Below are 18,995 nucleotides of genomic sequence, written 5' to 3'. Positions count from 1 at the left end.
CAGATAATACAGTTTATTCTATAAGAAGTACAAAGCAGATGACAAAAACTGAAACCGGAGACAATACACCGGAGGCTGATAGTAAAATACATGGTATGTGTAAGCATGACAGTCACCACTGTACGTGTACACAATGGACATGGTTGCAATCCACATGCATGTACCCATGTATGAACTATTGATGCTGTGCTGCGTGTGCGTTCATGTGTGTTTGTGTACGCGTGTGGGGGAGAAGCATGAAGAGATAACGACAAACATAAAAAGAGAGTGATGAAGTGAGGGAGGGAGGATGAGTGGGAGTGAATGAGAAAAGCGTTGTTATATAATTAGCTAACAGTACTAAGGACTCAATGCACACACACACACCTACACACACAGGTGGCAAAACTGGTTCACCAGCTCCCACCCACACACATTCATAAAATTGAGTGAATGACAGACTGACTGGGTGACAGCAGTCAAACTGCACAAACAGAAAAGCAACCAGAGATTCACCCACAACTCCTGAGCTTTTGTTTCCATTCAGAAATTTAAAGTTACTTGAATTAGAAACTCAAAGACACTACCCAAAATCTACTTAGCAAGAAATATTACTCAGTGTGAAGCATTAAAGATTTAGTGTTGTTATTGGCCCTGTGATGGACTGGCGATCTGTCCAGTATGTATGGCCTCTTTCTGTCAGCTGGGATATGATCCAGCCCCACTGCAATACTAATTAGGTATGTGGTTAGAAAGTAGACAGATGCACATGTGTCGTTTCTGGCTATAGCAATACACTCTGTAGGCAGATATTATTCATCTGCTATGTCAAGCCACAACAGGCGTAGGTAAAAATTATTATTTGAGCTCTACTTTACCGTGTGGAAAAATTAAGTAGCAACAAAGGAAATAAAAATGAAATCTAAAAATAGAAATGGTGGTGTACTAATTTAAGAAAAGAAGCTTACTATTAATCATGGACAAAAAACAAGACAAGATTAATTTCAAAGGTCAAACAGGCGGTAATATAGTTTTACATCTATATGGTTGATGATACAATACAGTTAACAAGCAGATTATGGTATGTTTGTAGTGTCAAATGTGTCTGCAAAAGGGAAACAACCAAGGATACAGAGCAGAACCACCTGACAACCACTGCTCATAAGACAAAAATATATATGTATGTATTTTCTTCCAATTAAATTGCTTTTCAATTGCTTATCTGTTTTAAACATTTATCTATAATTATCTGAGTACAAGGTATCTACTGCTTACCCATTATTTTTAGTTAATATTTCTAACCTATTCAGGTGCACTCAATCTTATAATTACATCATAATATCTGTTTTTTTCACCACCGGTACTTGAGGTCATTTTTACCCATTTAACCACTGGCTACTACAGAAGTAACCCTGGACCATTTGCACCCCTGTTTAGGAACGACTAAGCTATTTCGGTTCATTGACATCATTTTTGCTCTTAAACTGAAAAATGTTTAAAAAAAAATCCACGCTCTGCTTTTATATGAAAGTACCACAGTGGTTCAACATGACTCAAACACATGTATGACATATTTCCATACAGAACCACACATCCAGGCCACCCACATACAGAAATAACACTAAATTCTGTGCTATATAAGCACATGTGCTTTAAGACACACGATACCAGCTATCAGCTCTCTGAGATGAACTTGTCACATTTTGGGCTGTCTTGTGACCCATGTTTAGAGCCCCGTCTGCCGACAGGCCCTATAATCTGTGGCGGGGACACACAGACAACCACAACCAGCAGCTACACACTAATTTAATACACTTGGAATGGTCACACATTCTTACACACACATACATTTGGGAACTGTGAATCTAATTCTGTCCACACGAATGTTGCAAGAGGTACTGATGCTGAAAAAGGATTGCAATACCCATTTTGAGAAAAGGTACAGTACCGTGCAAAAGTCTTGTGCCATCCTTCATTTCTTTAGGAGCCTGAACTCAATGTAATTTTTTAAAGTGGTCTTAAGCAATAGTTCCCCAGGCTTCCTGAAAATCAAAGGCTTTCTTTGGACATTCACAGCTTTTTCTCTTATTTTCACTGCAGTACTCATACCTGACCATTTTGAAAGGAATATTATTTTGTTAATCATTCAAGCACCTAACTCTAGGAATGAATGTTGAATAATTTAGTTTCTACACATATAGAAAGCTTAGCAAGGCACCAAGTTTTAAAATGTACATTTAAGCTTTTTGTTACTAGCAGCCTGCACAAAAATACATAATTTGCTCCTGTTTTTTTTTTTTTAGCTGAATCTATGAAAATTGCCTAATATAACACAGTTTGACCGGCATGAAGTAATACTTTTGCACCAACAATGTGCTGCAGAAAAACCTTTTGGATGACATATCTGGACATGGTGCGTCGTGTGTCCTTAAAAAACAAATTTGAACTTTTTTTGTTCAAATTACCAGGAGAGCGGAATAACAGCGAGTGTCTACAGACATCTGTAAAATACGGCTGAGGCTGTGACTCTTGAGAACTTTGTACAGTACTATAGTTTGTAGACTATTTATAATCACCAATTAAAGAGGAATTCACATACGGTACACAGCATCTCTAACTGTACATGGACCATTCTAAAATATGATTGTCTAATATTTGGTGGGTTTGTGATCTCAAGCTTTAAGTTGAGACTGCAAACACTTTTCAAAGTCTCTTTGGGCGGGATAAGGGTACAGTTTGTTGCATCAGAAAATGACTTGGTTTAGAAGAAAGACTTGGTGAGCTTACCTACCTGCTGATAAGGAAATCAAGCATCACATCCATTTCTAATTTAATATGAGACTTCAGGTCAAAGGTTCAAGGTGTGTCTGGCTTCCATTTCTTAAGAAAAACAGCACTGCAGTTGCCAGCCAATTGCTTTTGTTTGCTTTGCAGTACAGCCTGACAATACCTCACAGCGCCAGATTCAGCAGCTTGGCATGCAATCATACCAACAAGTTCATTGAGCTCATGGTAGCCATTACCTTAATAGAAATAAGAAATCCAGGCTGGAGCACAGTTCTGTTTCAAAAAAGCTGGGATGTTGTGTAAAATATAAATAAAACATTTAATGTAATATAATCAAATTGTTAAAAGTGAAGATTTTTAGATCGTTTTTAGTAAAATGTGAGAGATTTATATAATCTGAAGAGAAACAAGATTGTGTTTCCCAATTCTTTACCAAAATGTTACATCACCTCTTCATTTACGAACACTTAACTAACATTCTCACCTGTTAAAAGCTCGAGAGTTTTGGGTCTTTGTCATTTTTTAAGTGTATAATAAAATCCACTAAATGTTTTAAATGGCTTATAAATTTGAAGTCCAGACAGGCCAGTACTTTGCACTCTAACTATGGAGCCATGCTGTTGTTAGATGTGCAGAATGTAGTTTGGCATTAATGGACTTCCTGGGCAAAGTCGACTTTCAGCATGAATGGTGCTCTCACAGATGTGCTCATTACCAACGCAGTGCACCCTAATGCAAGCTCCACACCAATATCTTGGAATTTGTAATCTGTGCTGATAACATGCAGCATGGTCTCTCATCTCTTTACCCTGGAGGTAAAGATTTTCCGCCTAATATTTTCATAAAGAAATTAACACTTAACATTTTGACTGTACCAGACCACAGGACAGTTTTGGCCTCACCCAAGCTGCTATCAGAAGGCACAACTACTTGCATATTTTTCTGCTTCAAAAGGGACTCCCTACTGGTGTTAGTAGAATTTATTATTGTACATTATTAACTGTAAATTCTGTACTTGTTAAATTTACATCAGCTCATCTTTTTCCACTTGAAGGCAAGTGAAGCAAGCTGTAAACACAAAACTGACTCGTTCAGATTCACTTTCAGTTTAGCTACATTTTTGGTCTCCACCTTTTGTGATGACAACTAAAACAAGTGTCAAGTTGCTACTGGAAACCAAAGCAATCAGCTGGCATAAGGCTCCGTAACAGTTAGTAGTGTAAATATAAAGATATGAAAATGCAAATGTCTCCCTATCCAATGACACTGTGTACACGTGGTTCAGATATTACTGCTAAATCTTTAGAAACGAAGGAAACAAACAAACAGAAAAACCAGAATCCTTACAGAAACATCTTTTCATTTAAATTAACACGCATTTGTTGCATTAGCTAGAACTCCATGTCCACTCTAAAAGTCTAAACAATTCAGTGTAACATGAACTTGTAAGAACAGTCTCTCCGGTTCAAGTGGTTCATTGCAGTAATCATTCTGTTCTTTTTATTTTTATGTCTGCTCCACACCTTATAAGCGAGTCATCATAATAAGGAAATGTGATGTGGGTGGAGTACACACCTGTTGAGTGAAAACTATTTATTGCACTGTCATTGTTATTTGCCTTTATGTCTCAACTGTTTTTAATTCCCCATTTTGCTTACACTTGCTGTTGAACCACAAAAACACTGAATACACTCTTTTAGATTATACACTGTTAAAAGTGCTCCACAGATAGCCAAACCCCGACAATACTTGACGTCGTCTGTGTGTAACAATATTGCAATAAAACAGTGAAAGGGGGTCGGAAGTGCACTGGTTATCAGGCCTGGAATCCAACTCATCTTTGACAGATAAAAAGGCCAGTGAGGGCAGCCCAACCATGTGTGATAACAGTGGCTATACTTCCTCTGATAAGGAATAGCTGGCCGCGCCTCTGCCTGATCAACAGAACACATACACACACCCACGTCTCTATGTACATCTGAACACAACACACATGCTCCCTGTGTCAGGAAGTGACAGAAAGGTCCATCAGAATAAGGGTTGCTTTATTGTACTGAATGCTTACAGTGTTTCACACTTCCGCCTCAGTAACTGCTGTGAGTAAGGCCACATGTAGAGCAGAGCTGATTAAATATTTCTTAAATGTTTGGACTTGATGTTTTCTGTTTCACATCACTGTAACTTTGAAACTTGTGAGTTCCTTCACTCATGTTCAGACCAAACATGTGTGAATATGTGTTAGTTTACTTCAGAGTGACCAGAAATGAAGTGGCAAGAGTGGTTAGAGATCAGCTTTAGAGATCAGTAAAATGTTATTAAGTCATAACATATGCACTACATATCAGTTGTTCCTATATGTGCAAAAATTACTGAACTGAACAAAGGTGAACATTTTGTCATTTAGATGCATTATTTAAGCTAACCGTTCTGGTTCACAAGAACGTAGAGCTTAGAGCACAAGGGTTGTGGTGGCAACCCTGAACTCCCCTATCTTCAACTCACAAGCCTCACGTCCACTGTGCACTCTTTCACCAACAAAAATTCACACGATGAAACAAAAAGACAAAAGTAGACTCTCTAAGTTCTAAGCGAAAAAAAAACTAACCAGAAAACAGCAATGCCCCTCTGTCTGCTTTCTCTCATTTTGTGATAACGTTGCAGGCTATCAGTGTAGCTAGTCTTCATATGCATGATCATTTCTGTGCAAAGGTGCAAGCATGGACGTCATGTGTGTGGCAGTTAGACCTGGAAATGCTGACATGAAGCTATAGCAAAAAAAAGGTAATATGTGGAGCATGAGGTGGACTGTTAGATTGGCAGGGCGTCAGCGGTAATGTAAGCTTTGTACCAGACTGTTGTAGTGAGGACAGAGCACACCCACAGTCTTGAGATTTGAGTAATGACTGAAAGAGAAGGTTGGAAATACAAGTAGTCAACATGCTGGGCCTTACAGATGGGATAAGGAGCTCAGAGCTTATGCTTACTGGACCTACCCACCTGGGATCAGACTCGAACTACAAGCAGATCCTGCTGGAGAGATTATATCTCCTCCAGGAGGAACTAAACAATGTTTTTGGGCAGGGGGACATCTAGAAAATCCTGCTTGATCTGCTGCTGATGCAACCTGGTTTTAGATAAGCACAACATAACAGTTGGATGAACTCATTACCACGAAAATTGCTAAAGATGACATAATATTAATTTAATGGAATAACTGGAGGAAAATAAATGTGAATATCCCCTTCATCGTACAACTAGTGAAGTTCATTGCTTATTGGCTATATGCTAGGTTGAGCATAGAGAGCCTCGTTATGTTTAACATATTAATTATTTCATATTTTAATAATCTAACCAGGATGTGTGACAAACAGCTTCTGTGGAGTGGTGTGTATTTCTGATCAAATGTGTGGGCAAAAATGTGTGCTGCTATCAAAATCTTGGTAAGACAACTCCTCGTGTCTTACAAGGCAGCTTGCTACAATTGGCGAGTAGCGTGTACATTAATTAGAGGCACGCTATAAAGCACACTGCGTAAAAACAATATGAAAATAGATTTATGAAGCTCAACAGTATGGGGAATTATCTTACAATGTTGTTCTTTCCTGTTCTGGCTTTCATTCAGAGGGCAATAGAGTGGGGGTTGGGTGAAGAGAGTTCATTCACAATTATTGACACCGGAGGCTCCTCAGGGGAAGTTTGATCAGCTTTCTGTCAATCAGCTGTTGTTATATGGAACGGTCACATGTTTTGGCAGCACAAGACTTGAGCTGCCAGTGTGAATGAGTGCGAATGGGTCAACCGACATCAGAGAGGTCAACAATATTCAGAGAAGTGTTAAAGGAAAACATCCCATTTCCAAATGACCAGTTAGAACATGAGCGCTGAGCTATTCAGTGTTTCCAGCATTGTGTTTGTACACCAAGAGAAAGCCATCGGTGTGAAGGTGACTCTGCAGCAGCACCTCCATCTAAACATGAACTTTACTGAAATAAAGCTGATTCTAAACCTCTAAACCTCTTAAAGGCGACTAAACCAACTTAAGGCTCTTTACCAGGTATCCGCTTAGGTTCCATTAAAACCTGACACTTTGGCCACCCGTTAAGTGATCGGTGAAAGGAGGGGGGAAACTATTTTAATTGACTTTACATCTGTAATCTACATCTGTGCCAACCTTGGTCTTTTAATCAGGTAGATGCTCACATCTAAACTGTCAGATGTCAATGGTTTATCTTGTGATTGGTCTCCCCGTGTTGCTACTCCAGGGCATTAAAGAAAGGGAAAGTTATTTGCATAATAAACAGCAGGACATCTGTTCTCTTTAGGCTTCGTTTAAATATACTTATTCTTACCGCTACACATGAGCGACTGAAATCTTTCAAGATGCTGTTTGGGATTAACCAACCTCAGCATTTCTCTTTTTCATGGGTGTAGGAATACTTTTCATTTTATCCTGAAACATCTGGTTTGAAACTATGTGAAATGAAAGTGAATCTCACAAAGTGTGGTGGAACTTATTTCACAATTAAAAACCAGTTTGCTCAGCTAAGGTCAGCAAAGGTGAATAAACAAGAGATTGTTTTGTACATGACGTGAATAATAGGATCTATTGTTCTGATTTTGAATTAAATGTTTTTATTTGATTGTAACTCTACTACTAGAGTAACACTTCAATACAATCCTTATTCAGTCAGAAAACGCATGTTTGAAATGGTTTATTGCAGCAGAATAACAAAGTCCGAACTTGGGCTCCAGGCTTCTCATTCCCTGCAGATATGACACACACGGAAATTAGTGAGCGATGAGTAAACATCCCCCTAGATCCCACAGGTGGATGCTGGGGTGGTGGAGGGGTTGAAAAAGCAGGCAGAAATGCACCGACATGTCTGCAGGAGAAGTGGGAAATACTTCAACTCAAATAGACCACCACATTGGGGTAGTTGTGTTTGGTGCATGATGTAAGGAGAGAGAGGTGGGTTGCACTGCCTCATGCACACTCGAGCTGCCTGCATGAGGCAGTACAGCTCAAGTTTCCTGTCTGAACTAGCTCCCAGGCTTCGCTTCATTTATCGTATACCGGGCTTTGGCACAGCCCCTCAGTCCATCTATTGAAACTACCTGTTTTAGCCAACTTTATTTTAACTGAGTGCCGCTCGCAAACAAAAGATTTCAAGAGTGAGTGGGTGGCGCTCTTGTGCTCACAGCCTCATATGACTAACTTGACATAATACGTAGCCAAGGGCAGAAAAAACTGTCTGAAACCTAGAGTTTCACAATTACTTGTACATACGATGATCTCATTATTTGAAAAACTGAGTATGATTAATTTGCATGGGCAAAATTAAGGAAAAGTAGAGTAGGTTCCCTTTAAATTTGCAAAATAAAGTCTTAGGTCGTGTTATCAGTAAGTGTAAAAAAGTAATCAAAGTACACTCTCATTTTATCTAACACACCTGTATTATTTTAGCCATCATACAAGAAGAAAATATGGCACTGGTAGACAAAAAGCTAAATTATAAATGCCAACAGGTTTGAGATTAATAATCAGCCAGGATAACAGAAAACCCACAATACAGTTTTATTTATCTACAAAATAACAGACTGCATGCATGCAAACTGCACTGTTTGTGTTGATTTAAGTAAATTATTAGGGTAATGAAATACCAAACCAAACTAAGCACGAACGTAAAGTGGTTATTGACGAAATGGAAGTTCACAGGGTTCACACACTGAGAAGAAGTGTTTTCAGTAACCAGCCCAATGGATTGTTCTACACGTGGTGTGACAAGCGAAAAACACAGAGTGGAGTGAATGAAAACTTGAGCTATTATAATCTTGGTCATCTAGTCAGCTGATGAGCAGAGATTAGTAAAAAAAACAGACAAACAATCCAGCTCCATTGTTTAGTCTCTCGATATAAACAGCTCGGGCCATTATATAAAGGCTCCGGATAGCAACCAGTGATGAGCTGCTCTGTAAAACACAGGAAACACTGTGAAAAGGGATCTGTTCCACATGATGTGTGCATATGTGTGAGCGTGCAGAGGGAGTACAGACTGAAAGAAGAAATGCAAAAGGTCTGTAAAGGAAGTTATTATGTTAATTATGTGTATCCACATATGTGGACTTGATATTTACCCAGATATGAACCTAAATAAACTGCCGCTGTACTAACAATGATACTCAAAGTACTGCATCTGTCTTGCAGGTTGGTTAATACAAAGAGTATTTCTTCTTTTAGGATATTATCATGTTTCTGCTGTTCTAACATAGCATAAAAGAGAAGCTGCTAAACAAGCCCATCTGAGTTTCTTTCCCACCACTGAGTTGGTCGGTCTATGCACGCTTCCCAGACTGTTTTGTTATATTTATGTACTCTTGTTACAGTATATGAAAACACTGTATACATGAAAGACCAGTTAGCCATCTACAATGCAAGTTTGACAGTAGAATGCGTCCGAGCATGCTAAAATACCAACAGAAAAATTTCCAAATGAAAGAAAGAAACAAACAGAGCCTTGCTAGGCAATGCAAAGTGACTCCCAACACATGGAGGCAAAGTCTCCTGTTTGAGTTTTGCCCTCGCTGCAATAAATCCTGCAACACATTTGGAGAACTTTTTGATGTTTTGTGATCTTACTGGTAAATGACGGATACAGTGTGAAACAACCCTTGCGAGCATTCCTGAAGCGACATACAGGAGCTTTTCCACTTAAAAGAGCAGAAAAAGTTCATAGTAGGTGGCAGATAGGGTGAATGGCACAAACGCATTAAAGTTAAGTCTGAACAAGGAGCATTTTGTGGTTGAAGTTACAAAAAGATCCTACTTTGTGTAAAATATACCCTTTCACTATGTTCATCATGTTAGAATTCATTGGCAACCTCAGAGTGTAAAAATATGAAAGTCTGTTTCCAACACTAAAAAAAGAAAAGAAATAAAAAGTCAAAATTTTCAGTTATGTGTCTCAAAATGTCAACTTACAGGCAGAAATCACTTGAAATTTGGAAAATACTCAACTCAAAATTTCAACTTATTTTTTACTTTTTTAGTGGCAGAAACAACTTACCATGAATAATAACAATCATATAGCATCCTTAGAGAAACCCAAGGTCAATTTACACACAAAAGACAAAGGCCTCAATAAATACATTACATTTCAACTTCCATAAAAAACAAACAAACAGCCCAAATAAACATGCCAAAACAGCCCTGTAGTTCCCTGAAAGGCCACAGGGCAAACTAACTAGAAATGCGAGTCAATCGAGGTGTTAAAATGTTGAACTTTACAGCAGGACTTTAAAGCTAGAGCTTTCTTAAAAAGCTTGCACTAACTACCTAGCTGAGAGTGTTCTCGTTTATTGAATTACAAAACAAGAGACAAGGCCAGCTGAGGTAACATGTACAGCCAACAAAATAGGTTTCATAACAGTGTAAGCAGTATTTCTTTAACATAATGTGCACTTGTTACAAAAGTGCAGCTCCAACATGACTAATTATGGTTCATGCACTAATGAAACGTGCTAGTGGGGACACCTCTTATGGTTTATCTTAACCTTAGCTCTACTCTGTTTTTGGCGATGAGCTTTGCCCTAAAACTCCTGTCAGGTTAATTATACTCTGTTATGTCGAATGCTGCTAATGGAGAAAAGCATTATGTGCGAGGAACAGAACAATCCTGCTGGGGGAACGTGCAGGCCTGCTAACGCCTGGGTTGGTCAATTGATGAGTGCTTTTATTCAGGGATTATATTTCGATGCTATGTTGACCTTCTCTGAATGTCACTGGACATCTCCTGTCTAATACTGACTGTGCACATGCTGACCCTGCAGCAGCTCACATTAGATCAATACGTCCTCGGCTCGTGTTGTGACTCTCGGTGCAGGGGAGAGCTTCTACTTCTATAAAAGGTAATAAATGTCCCCAGAAGGACGGTGCAAAAGAGGGACATCCTCCAAAGAGGATAGTGACATTATAGTTTAAGGTATGCAGTCAACAAAAGATCCTCTCAAAAACTATGTGTGTGCGCTACTAAACACAATGCCTGCTGATAGTAGGCTGACACATGGGCATGTGACCATGTCCATAGCATGGATCAACAAAGACAAGCTAAAGACGCACAATAAAACTGAAGCTGTAAAAGAAGCAGTGACACTGCTGCACAACATGACATAAAAAGGTGTGTCTTACTTCCTGACACACCTGTAATCCCACAAAAGGTGTAATTTCTGATAAGAAAGCCACAACACGCAAAGTTGCAGATGACAACAGCCGATCACTTCCTTCCAGTAACTGGACAATAAAAACCTTTATGAGGCCACATAGCCGAGTGGTTCACATTAAAAAACAATACAAAAAAGGAGATTTTGTACCATGCAGAATAAAGTTATTACTGCAACAAAAAACCAATTAGAGAAAGATGTGGATTAAAAAAAACCTTGGCCTGTTACTGGTGATTTTATTTGACTATATTCCTATTTAGATACAAACATATGGACTGCGATGGCAAATCTGCAGCTGTCAGACGTTTCCAGACAGTCTAATTCAGTCCAAAAGAAAAAATAAAATAAAACCAAAAGATAAATTAAAATCTGGCAGCCAAAGGTTCATACATTAAAACCACCTGATGTTTATTGTGCAATACTGTGGCTCTTTGAGTGTTCCCCTAACCGATCCTGAGCAGTTTTTTTTGCCATGCAGTGGCGTCTATTTTCACTTTTGTAAAGTCTTTGCCACTAAAAAAATTTACTATTATTGCATTTAGAAGCTTATATAGGCCGGTTTTAATGACTGCAAGAACTTTAACTGATCTTTTTGCCCATTTTAGTGTAAAATAATGAATCATAAAAACATAAAAAGGCTTCTTTTGCCAATTGATAGTCAATCAGCCACGGTTCTTTTGAGTGCTTTTTCCCATCACACCATGAGAACGCTGTTTATCAGAAACACATGACTCAGAACAAGGCCATAAAGATACAGTTAGCACAGATGTTAATACAGGAAATGCAGAGTTTCAGAAGACAGGCAAGACAGCAAAGCGTGGTTTGATTTCTTGGTTGCATCTAACACCCCACCACCACCCCAAATGTGTGTCTGGCAACATATGACAAGCAGAGACAAAGGCTTGGTCGCAGTCCCTGCTTCTTTCAAGCCCTGGGACCGGGAACAGACACACATACGCTGGCTTCGTAGAGCAGAGTACGGCCGGCAGGCATGAATGGGGACGCGCTGAAGGTTAGAAGGCTTTTATGAATGAGCCGGCGTCACGCCACCGCAGCGCAAACATCCCCTCCGGTGCCCTTCGCCCTTCCACCCCCCTCAACAGATTTGCAAGGCAGGCATTCCCATCGAGCACAGCCCCGTGTAGACTGACAGAGACAGACGCTGACGATACTGCTAGGCTAACAGAGCTGTAAAAATGCAAACAGGAGCCAGTAAATTAAATGGTTTGGCAGGCCTGCTCGTATGTCTGTACATATGGGTTTTTTCCTGACAAGGCTGCAGGATTGAAAAAAAGGAACAGGCTATATAATCTATATTTGTTTTGGCGCTCTGCACCCTACACAGTGTAAAGGTAGTACAATGCATATTAATCTGCTGTTAAGCAAATTCTAAGCGTCAACCGCTTGGGTACAGGCCCATCGGTTCGCACACGAACGTATCTGTGGGCCTAGGCAGTTAACAGCTTTGTAGAAGCTATAGTTCGCAGAAGAAAAAGCACGATCCCCGCGTGTGCATGTCAAACACAACTTCGCCAGTTTCCAGTTTAGGAAAAACGGACCAGTCTCTCTTCTTTCTTTTTCTTTTTTTTAAGGCTGAGTCGACGTTTACGATCGCTATTTTTTATGAATGGAGCGTGGTAGGCTATGCAAATGAGGGCGATTGAGAAAGAGATGGCGGATGAGGCATATCGGATATCTCACATCCTGTGAGACTTCCCCTTCGGTTAGAGACAAACACACAGATGTGACTAAAAAACAAAGCGAAAATGTCCCTGCAATCGCCGCTCAGTGTTTTTTTTTTGCTTGTTTGTTTCTTCCGAGCTACGCACAAACAAAAGATTCGCGAGCTCGCCGCCGCGCGTGTATTTATAAAAGGTGTAACTTCTGGGCGTGCTGGAGTTTCTAAGTTACGCTGCAACAGGGGCCTGCTCTCTCGCTTCAGATCCTTTCAGAAAATGTTTCCGACCCACCCACGCTTATTCCCCTCCTCCTCCTCCCACTCCCCTCTCCTTTCTCTCTTGCCTTCCCAAGCCTGGAGTCTACACCGAGGTGGGGGCCCTAAAAACCCTCTTCGACAGCACTGTCAATGCATTACTTCACAGCAGCATCAAACAGCAAATCCAACCAATTGAGCGTAATAATAATAATAATAAAAAGAATAATATTAATAAAAAGCATACACCATGAAGTGATCTGCACAGAATGCACATTCCATCAAGTTGCTCCAATCACCTCTAACTTGTAGTCACGGAGGGAAGCAAGGGGGAAAAGACAGAAAAGAGAGAGCGGTAAACATATAGAGAAATCTTCTGAGTCCCAGTACTTACTCGTTTGGGTGTGTTTCTTCTATCATTTTCTCGTTTCACCTCAGGTAATGTACCACGGCGGTTGCATACTTTTCGCTTGTCATTCTTTCACCGTGGCTCCTCCGATTCTGTCTCCAATTCCGCATAAATCCCCCCTGCGCCTTTGTGCGAGTGTCGGCTCTTTGCTTGCCTTCGACTGGCTGCGCCTCCGTCTTCTTTACCCCTAAAATTTTCCTCTTTTACCCCCGGAGCCACCCTCTTTCTTCTGGATCGCGAATGCCCGCTTTACTATAACTTTAACACACCATCACCTAGCATGAACGGACAATTTTGTAGCTTAATCCAGCTCCGGTCTTCTATTACACCCCCCTCCCTGCCCAAACACACACACTCACTCACTCACACTCGCACGCACTCTCTCTCTCACACACACACACGGGCGCACAGGGCACACACTCCGTTTTTAAGTCCTAAGGCGCATGTTTTCGCCGACGACTCCGGTTCCAGTTGTGCGTAAAAAGCGCGTCGTCGCTGCTGTTACCGAGGGGTGGCCCCGCTAGAGCCCCATCTCTCTCTACTCCATGTTGGATTGCAGGCGGCCGAGAAGCTCCAACGACGCCGGGGCAGGGAGGCGGGAGAGGAGAGGGGGAGGGATAGCAGGAGGAGGGGGCGGAAGCGGTGACGTAGTTTACATTTTAACGGAGGGCCCACGACGGCTGCAAGCCAAAGGGTCTCTTGACAAACGCACTCTCTCGTCTTTATTTCTCGAGAATCCTTCATTTTAAACCTCAATTGTCACCTTTGTGCGCATATGAAATCCTTCACTGGGCACAGTGCAGATAGTTCACAGAAAGAAACCCCCCCAACTACATTCCAGTGTTAACACCCTTCAACGCAATAAATCAGCCTTTATTATCATCATGATATTACTTATTTAATATTTATTTATAAGATGTAAACGTATAGATCTCGTTATTAAGCAATATAATAGCACTGAGTTGCTCACAAAAACCACCACATATTGAATTTTCGGGGGGGGGGGGAAGAGGCAAAGTTCAGACTTCAGAAACTAACATAATGCCTGATGAATCAAAAAAGATTAAAAGCGATTGCTGGCTAATCTTGTTAACTTTTTAGCAACATATCAGCGAGAGACTATCTGGTAATCTCTTATTGCCTTTGTGCCGTGAACTACTCTGGGGATTGAGGTCTTTAATACCTATTGATTTGCTAAGGTGTGTGTAAGTTAGATGATTAGCCTGTTTTGTTTGCTCTGAGTGCTGCCAGATTTGTGTTCCTGCCTCCAAACAGTTGCCAGTATTGTTTTCAGGTTCATGCCTAGGCAAAAAAAAGAAAAAAAAGAAGAAAAAAAAGAGAGACAGAAAAGGAAAAAAAAAGTCTTGTTTATTACTGTGGTCGAGTAGCGCCCTCAACTGGTATTTCCTACAGCTTACACATTTGGACTTACTGGTTTTGACCAGTAATAATAATAATGTCATTCTGAGAGTTCACAGGGGACAATGTCAGACCTTGAAGTAAAGCCAAGACATTCCCTCTAAGTTTTCACAGTCTGTGTTCATGCAGTTGATGAAAATATATGTTTCCAAGGATACATTAAGACAAATTTTTCATAATATTTATTTATTAATTTATTTGTTTATGTTTACAGAGGGTAACTCAGTGAGCATTTGCCCTCATATCAGTAATCACTACATACTTTTACAGTAGGTTGCACATGTACTTAGTGTTGTCTTTAGAAACATACTTCTTGATGATGCATTCACGAGGGGTTGTGGGGATATGTGGACTTTTCTCTTAAAAAAAAATAAAAGAAGCACAGAAATACTATAATAGCTATACCAGTATTCTCCAACACAGTGACGTCTCTGCCAGGGCCAATTTAGCAGAAGCAAGTTTTATTGTATGTAGTAAAACTATGACATGTGCAGCAAGTGTACTGACATTTGTACAAAACAAAGAATGTATGAATGGTTGCATGCGCCAAATATAAACAGTCCATGTGTTCAACACTGACACGGTGTGGTTTGAACGTGTAACTTCAGAATGTAGTCATCCTCCACAGCCCACTGGTGGCTTTGGAAAATGTGAAGGATATACATTTTCAACTTTTAACTGTATTTTCACAACTTTTACAACATTTCCTGTTGACAAAGACCTCCCCATTGGCATTCACGCAACACCAAAGTAATTAAATGGTAGATTTCTGTCATTTCAAACATTTACTTCTTGCAATTTAAGCCCATAGAGTCACGTTGATAGATATTTTTAATTTATTACAGCAGCATTTTATTATCATGTAGAAAAACTGAGACATACTTTTGAAATTGGGCTTCTTTTTCTGATATTAGATGTTTAATTGATTATAAGTGTAGTTACATTTCTGTACACTGTGGCCCGCAATGTAAAATAAGTTTGACATCCCTAGCTATACAGCTAATAACATTTAACGGGACGCAAAAAGATTAATATGCATACAAAGAAAAGCGTCTGGACTTCTTTAAGTTACTTGAAGACGTTTCACCTCTCATCCGAGAAGCTTCTTCAGTTCTAAGGTCAAATGGTGGAGAGTCCCAGATATAAACCTAGTGGGAGTATCCCCCCACAGAGGGATCAAAACACAGACTTAACAATGTGGTGTATGCTGTACAGTGCAGCGAGGAATGCCCAGACCTCTACATTGGAGAGACCAAACAGCCACTTCACAAGCGCATGGCACAACACAGAAGAGCCACCTCCACAGGACAAGACTCAGCAGTCCATCTGCATCTTAAGGATAAAGGACACTCTTTCGAGGATGCCAATGTTCACATTTTGGACAGAGAGGACAGATGGTTTGAAAGAGGAGTGAAAGAAGCCATCTATGTCCACTGTGAGCGACCATCTTTGAACAGAGGCGGGGGTTTACGACACCAACTCTCTGCCATCTATAATCCAGTTTTGAGATCCCTTCCCAGACGCCTTAACGCCCACTCACATCCTGGGCCATCTGACCTCAGGAATTCGCATGATAAGGTGGGGCCAGGTTTCACAAAGAACACACCCGAAACTCTGGCTGATTGGGACCCACACCCAGTTTCACACCTTGGCTCAGGCGATTAGAGGATCATCAGGGGGTCCTTTTGTCCCTCTGTGGGGGGATACTCCCACTAGGTTTATATCTGGGACTCTCCACCATTTGACCTTAGAACTGAAGAAGCTTCTCGGATGAGAGGTGAAACGTCTTCAAGTAACTTAAAGAAGTCCAGACGCTTTTCTTTGCAAGCTCCTTTGACTACGATGACCTGGATGACTGAGAACCTTCACAGACATTAATATGCATATTTGTCAAATTGTCAGTTGCTGTAATGAAATATTATTTACTGTATTAAAAAAAAAAGTCAAGATTTTCCTATAATAGAATGTAAAATGTTATTGAATTATCCAAGACTATGTCCCCATGTTGCAGTTGTAATTAAGAATTGTCTTTGATCCCCTTAAAAGTACAGCCAGTGGGTATAGTGTTTTATACTATGTCTGGTTTCTGTCAGAAGTTATGTTGTTTTTGTGTGCTTGTGCTGTCCTAATATTTGCTTTATATTCCGTATGTACTTCATGCAATAGAAATTTCCCCTTAGGGTGTTAAGGGGTCATTCATCAACAGCTCTCCAGTGTATATAAACAGTAAATGAGTTCTCTCTCTCTCTCTCTCTCTCTCTCACACACACACACACACACACACACACACACACACACACACACACACACACACACACACACACACACACACACACACACACACACACAGTCAGCATACCATTTATTTCAGTGGAGTAAACACTATGATTTTAGTCTCAGCTTTCCGTTTCTCAGCTCTGGGAAATGTATTATAGTATCATTTTACAATAATTAACATACTTTTGAATGGCTGCATTCAACAGTTACTCCATTTAATAAAACTAGTTACATTTAATGAATCAGGTTGCATAGTCGTGTAGTTTGTAAGGTGCTATTTGATCAACTGGGACCTCCTAATGTGTAATTTCACTCATTGTATTAATCCCAGTAGTGATACAATGTAGCCACACATTTTTGTTTTTTAATTTTTTTGTGCACTAAAAGTCTGTTTTTTTTTTTTTCACAGATCTGTGCCTGAGTTTGGCACTTGTCCGTCTGGTCACGATTTGTGTGACATGTGATTGAGTCATGAGTTATTTGGAAACCACTTGTGGTCTCAAATCAAACTTACACAAGTATGTTGTGAAAACTTGAAAACTTTCCAGTTCAATAAAATACTTTTTCACACCCAATTTTACTTCTTACTTCAGTTTAATTAACTATTATGACTTTACCTCAAAGTATCCAGGTATACAGTAAAAGATGTAAAAGCAAGGATTAGAAAAAAATCTACAGTATCAGCATCAGAAAACTTGTACTTGTAGTACTCATTATTCATATTAGTGGTTAATGTAAATGAGAAAGGGTGATTTTGATTGAGTCACAAGTTGTCTGGAAACCATTTGTGGTTCCATTTCCAACTTTCACAAGCATTGTGTAAAAACTCCAAAAAAGGTCCATATACACAAAAACAGTCACTTTAGAAAAGGAGGAAAGGAGAAATCAGTTTCTTTCATTTGAACAGTATTATATTGTGACACCTACAGTAAGAGAATGTAATAACTCTATACAGTCTATTACTCTTAATCGCAGATGAAGATGGAAAAAATATTAGGTAATTATGATAATTCTTCACCACTGTTCACAACAGACAACCTACTGAGGAAAAACTGACCAACCTAATGGACTTTACAATCGTGGAGGTGTCTTGTATCCTTTTGGGGTGGTTGACATTTTAAAATTTAAGCAAAATGAACTGGTGAGCCTAAATGCAGGAGTTACATTGGTTTTATTTATAAATATCTCAAGTCCAGTCCAGTTTACTGTGCCTGTGTGGTGAATGGTAAATGGACTGGGTCTTATATAGCACTTTTCTACTCTAGCTGAGCATTGAAATGTGCTTAGATAGAGCACTACTGTGATAGACATCTACTGCATGCTGCTGTTTGATGCTCCAGGTGTGTAATAAATTCAGAAGACAACCTTGTAGAAAGAGCAGGAAGCGGCAAACCAATAGCAGCTGTGTGAAACTATAGTGAGAGGTGTAAAATTTGTCATACATGAGAGGAATGCAGATCTCTATCGAAGTTGGCATCAGTCCAGCTGATGGGGTTTCTGTATTGTAAAACAAAAAATTGTCTATAATTGATATTAATAATCGTTTGAGTTATGATTATTGACCAATTTTTCTAATTTTAATTCTTTATTGTTGCGCGTTATCCTGTGAAGTACTTTGTAACTGTGATGGCATGCCACACATGGTAAGCTCCACACCTCACCACCCGTTGATTCACTTTAGTTTAATTTACAGTCACTACTTTAATATATTCTACTTATTGTTCAATATTGTTTCTTTATTAAATGTATTTATTTTTCGATCACACCTTCCAATGTTTATATGGCGTGCACACATATTAACCTTGCAAGGTCAAAGTTCTGTTTTATGTTATATTAATACATCTTTCTTTGTTTGACTTAGCTGGGATTTGGCTTCTCCTCCTGTCTGGCAAAAGGTGCAGCAAAGGGCTGGGAGAGCTGAAGTATCACTGACAGCCTAATTGGATAGAACCACATGCTTCATTGCCTGGGGGG

At 39.8% G+C, this 18,995-nt stretch overlaps 1 protein-coding gene across 1 annotated transcript in view; it reads right to left on the bottom strand.

The window, feature by feature from the left end:
• The window catches only part of spred2b (sprouty related EVH1 domain containing 2b), a 28,570-nt gene extending 14,637 nt beyond the window's left edge, over nt 1-13,933 (bottom strand). The window contains exon 1 of the mRNA XM_084948404.1: nt 13,311-13,933. Within this exon, the coding sequence (XP_084804530.1) occupies nt 13,311-13,336 (26 nt within the window). The 5' untranslated portion in view covers nt 13,337-13,933. The remainder of the gene's footprint in view (nt 1-13,310) is intronic.
• Between the last annotated feature and the right edge of the window lie 5,062 nt (nt 13,934-18,995).

Source organism: Perissodus microlepis, chromosome 13, assembly GCF_051167445.1.
Source record: "Perissodus microlepis isolate ML-2025 ecotype Zambia chromosome 13, ASM5116744v1, whole genome shotgun sequence".
Lineage (NCBI taxonomy): Eukaryota > Metazoa > Chordata > Actinopteri > Cichliformes > Cichlidae > Perissodus > Perissodus microlepis.
The sequence above is the reverse complement of the archived record's forward strand: the minus strand, read 5'-3'. Positions and strand labels throughout refer to the sequence as shown.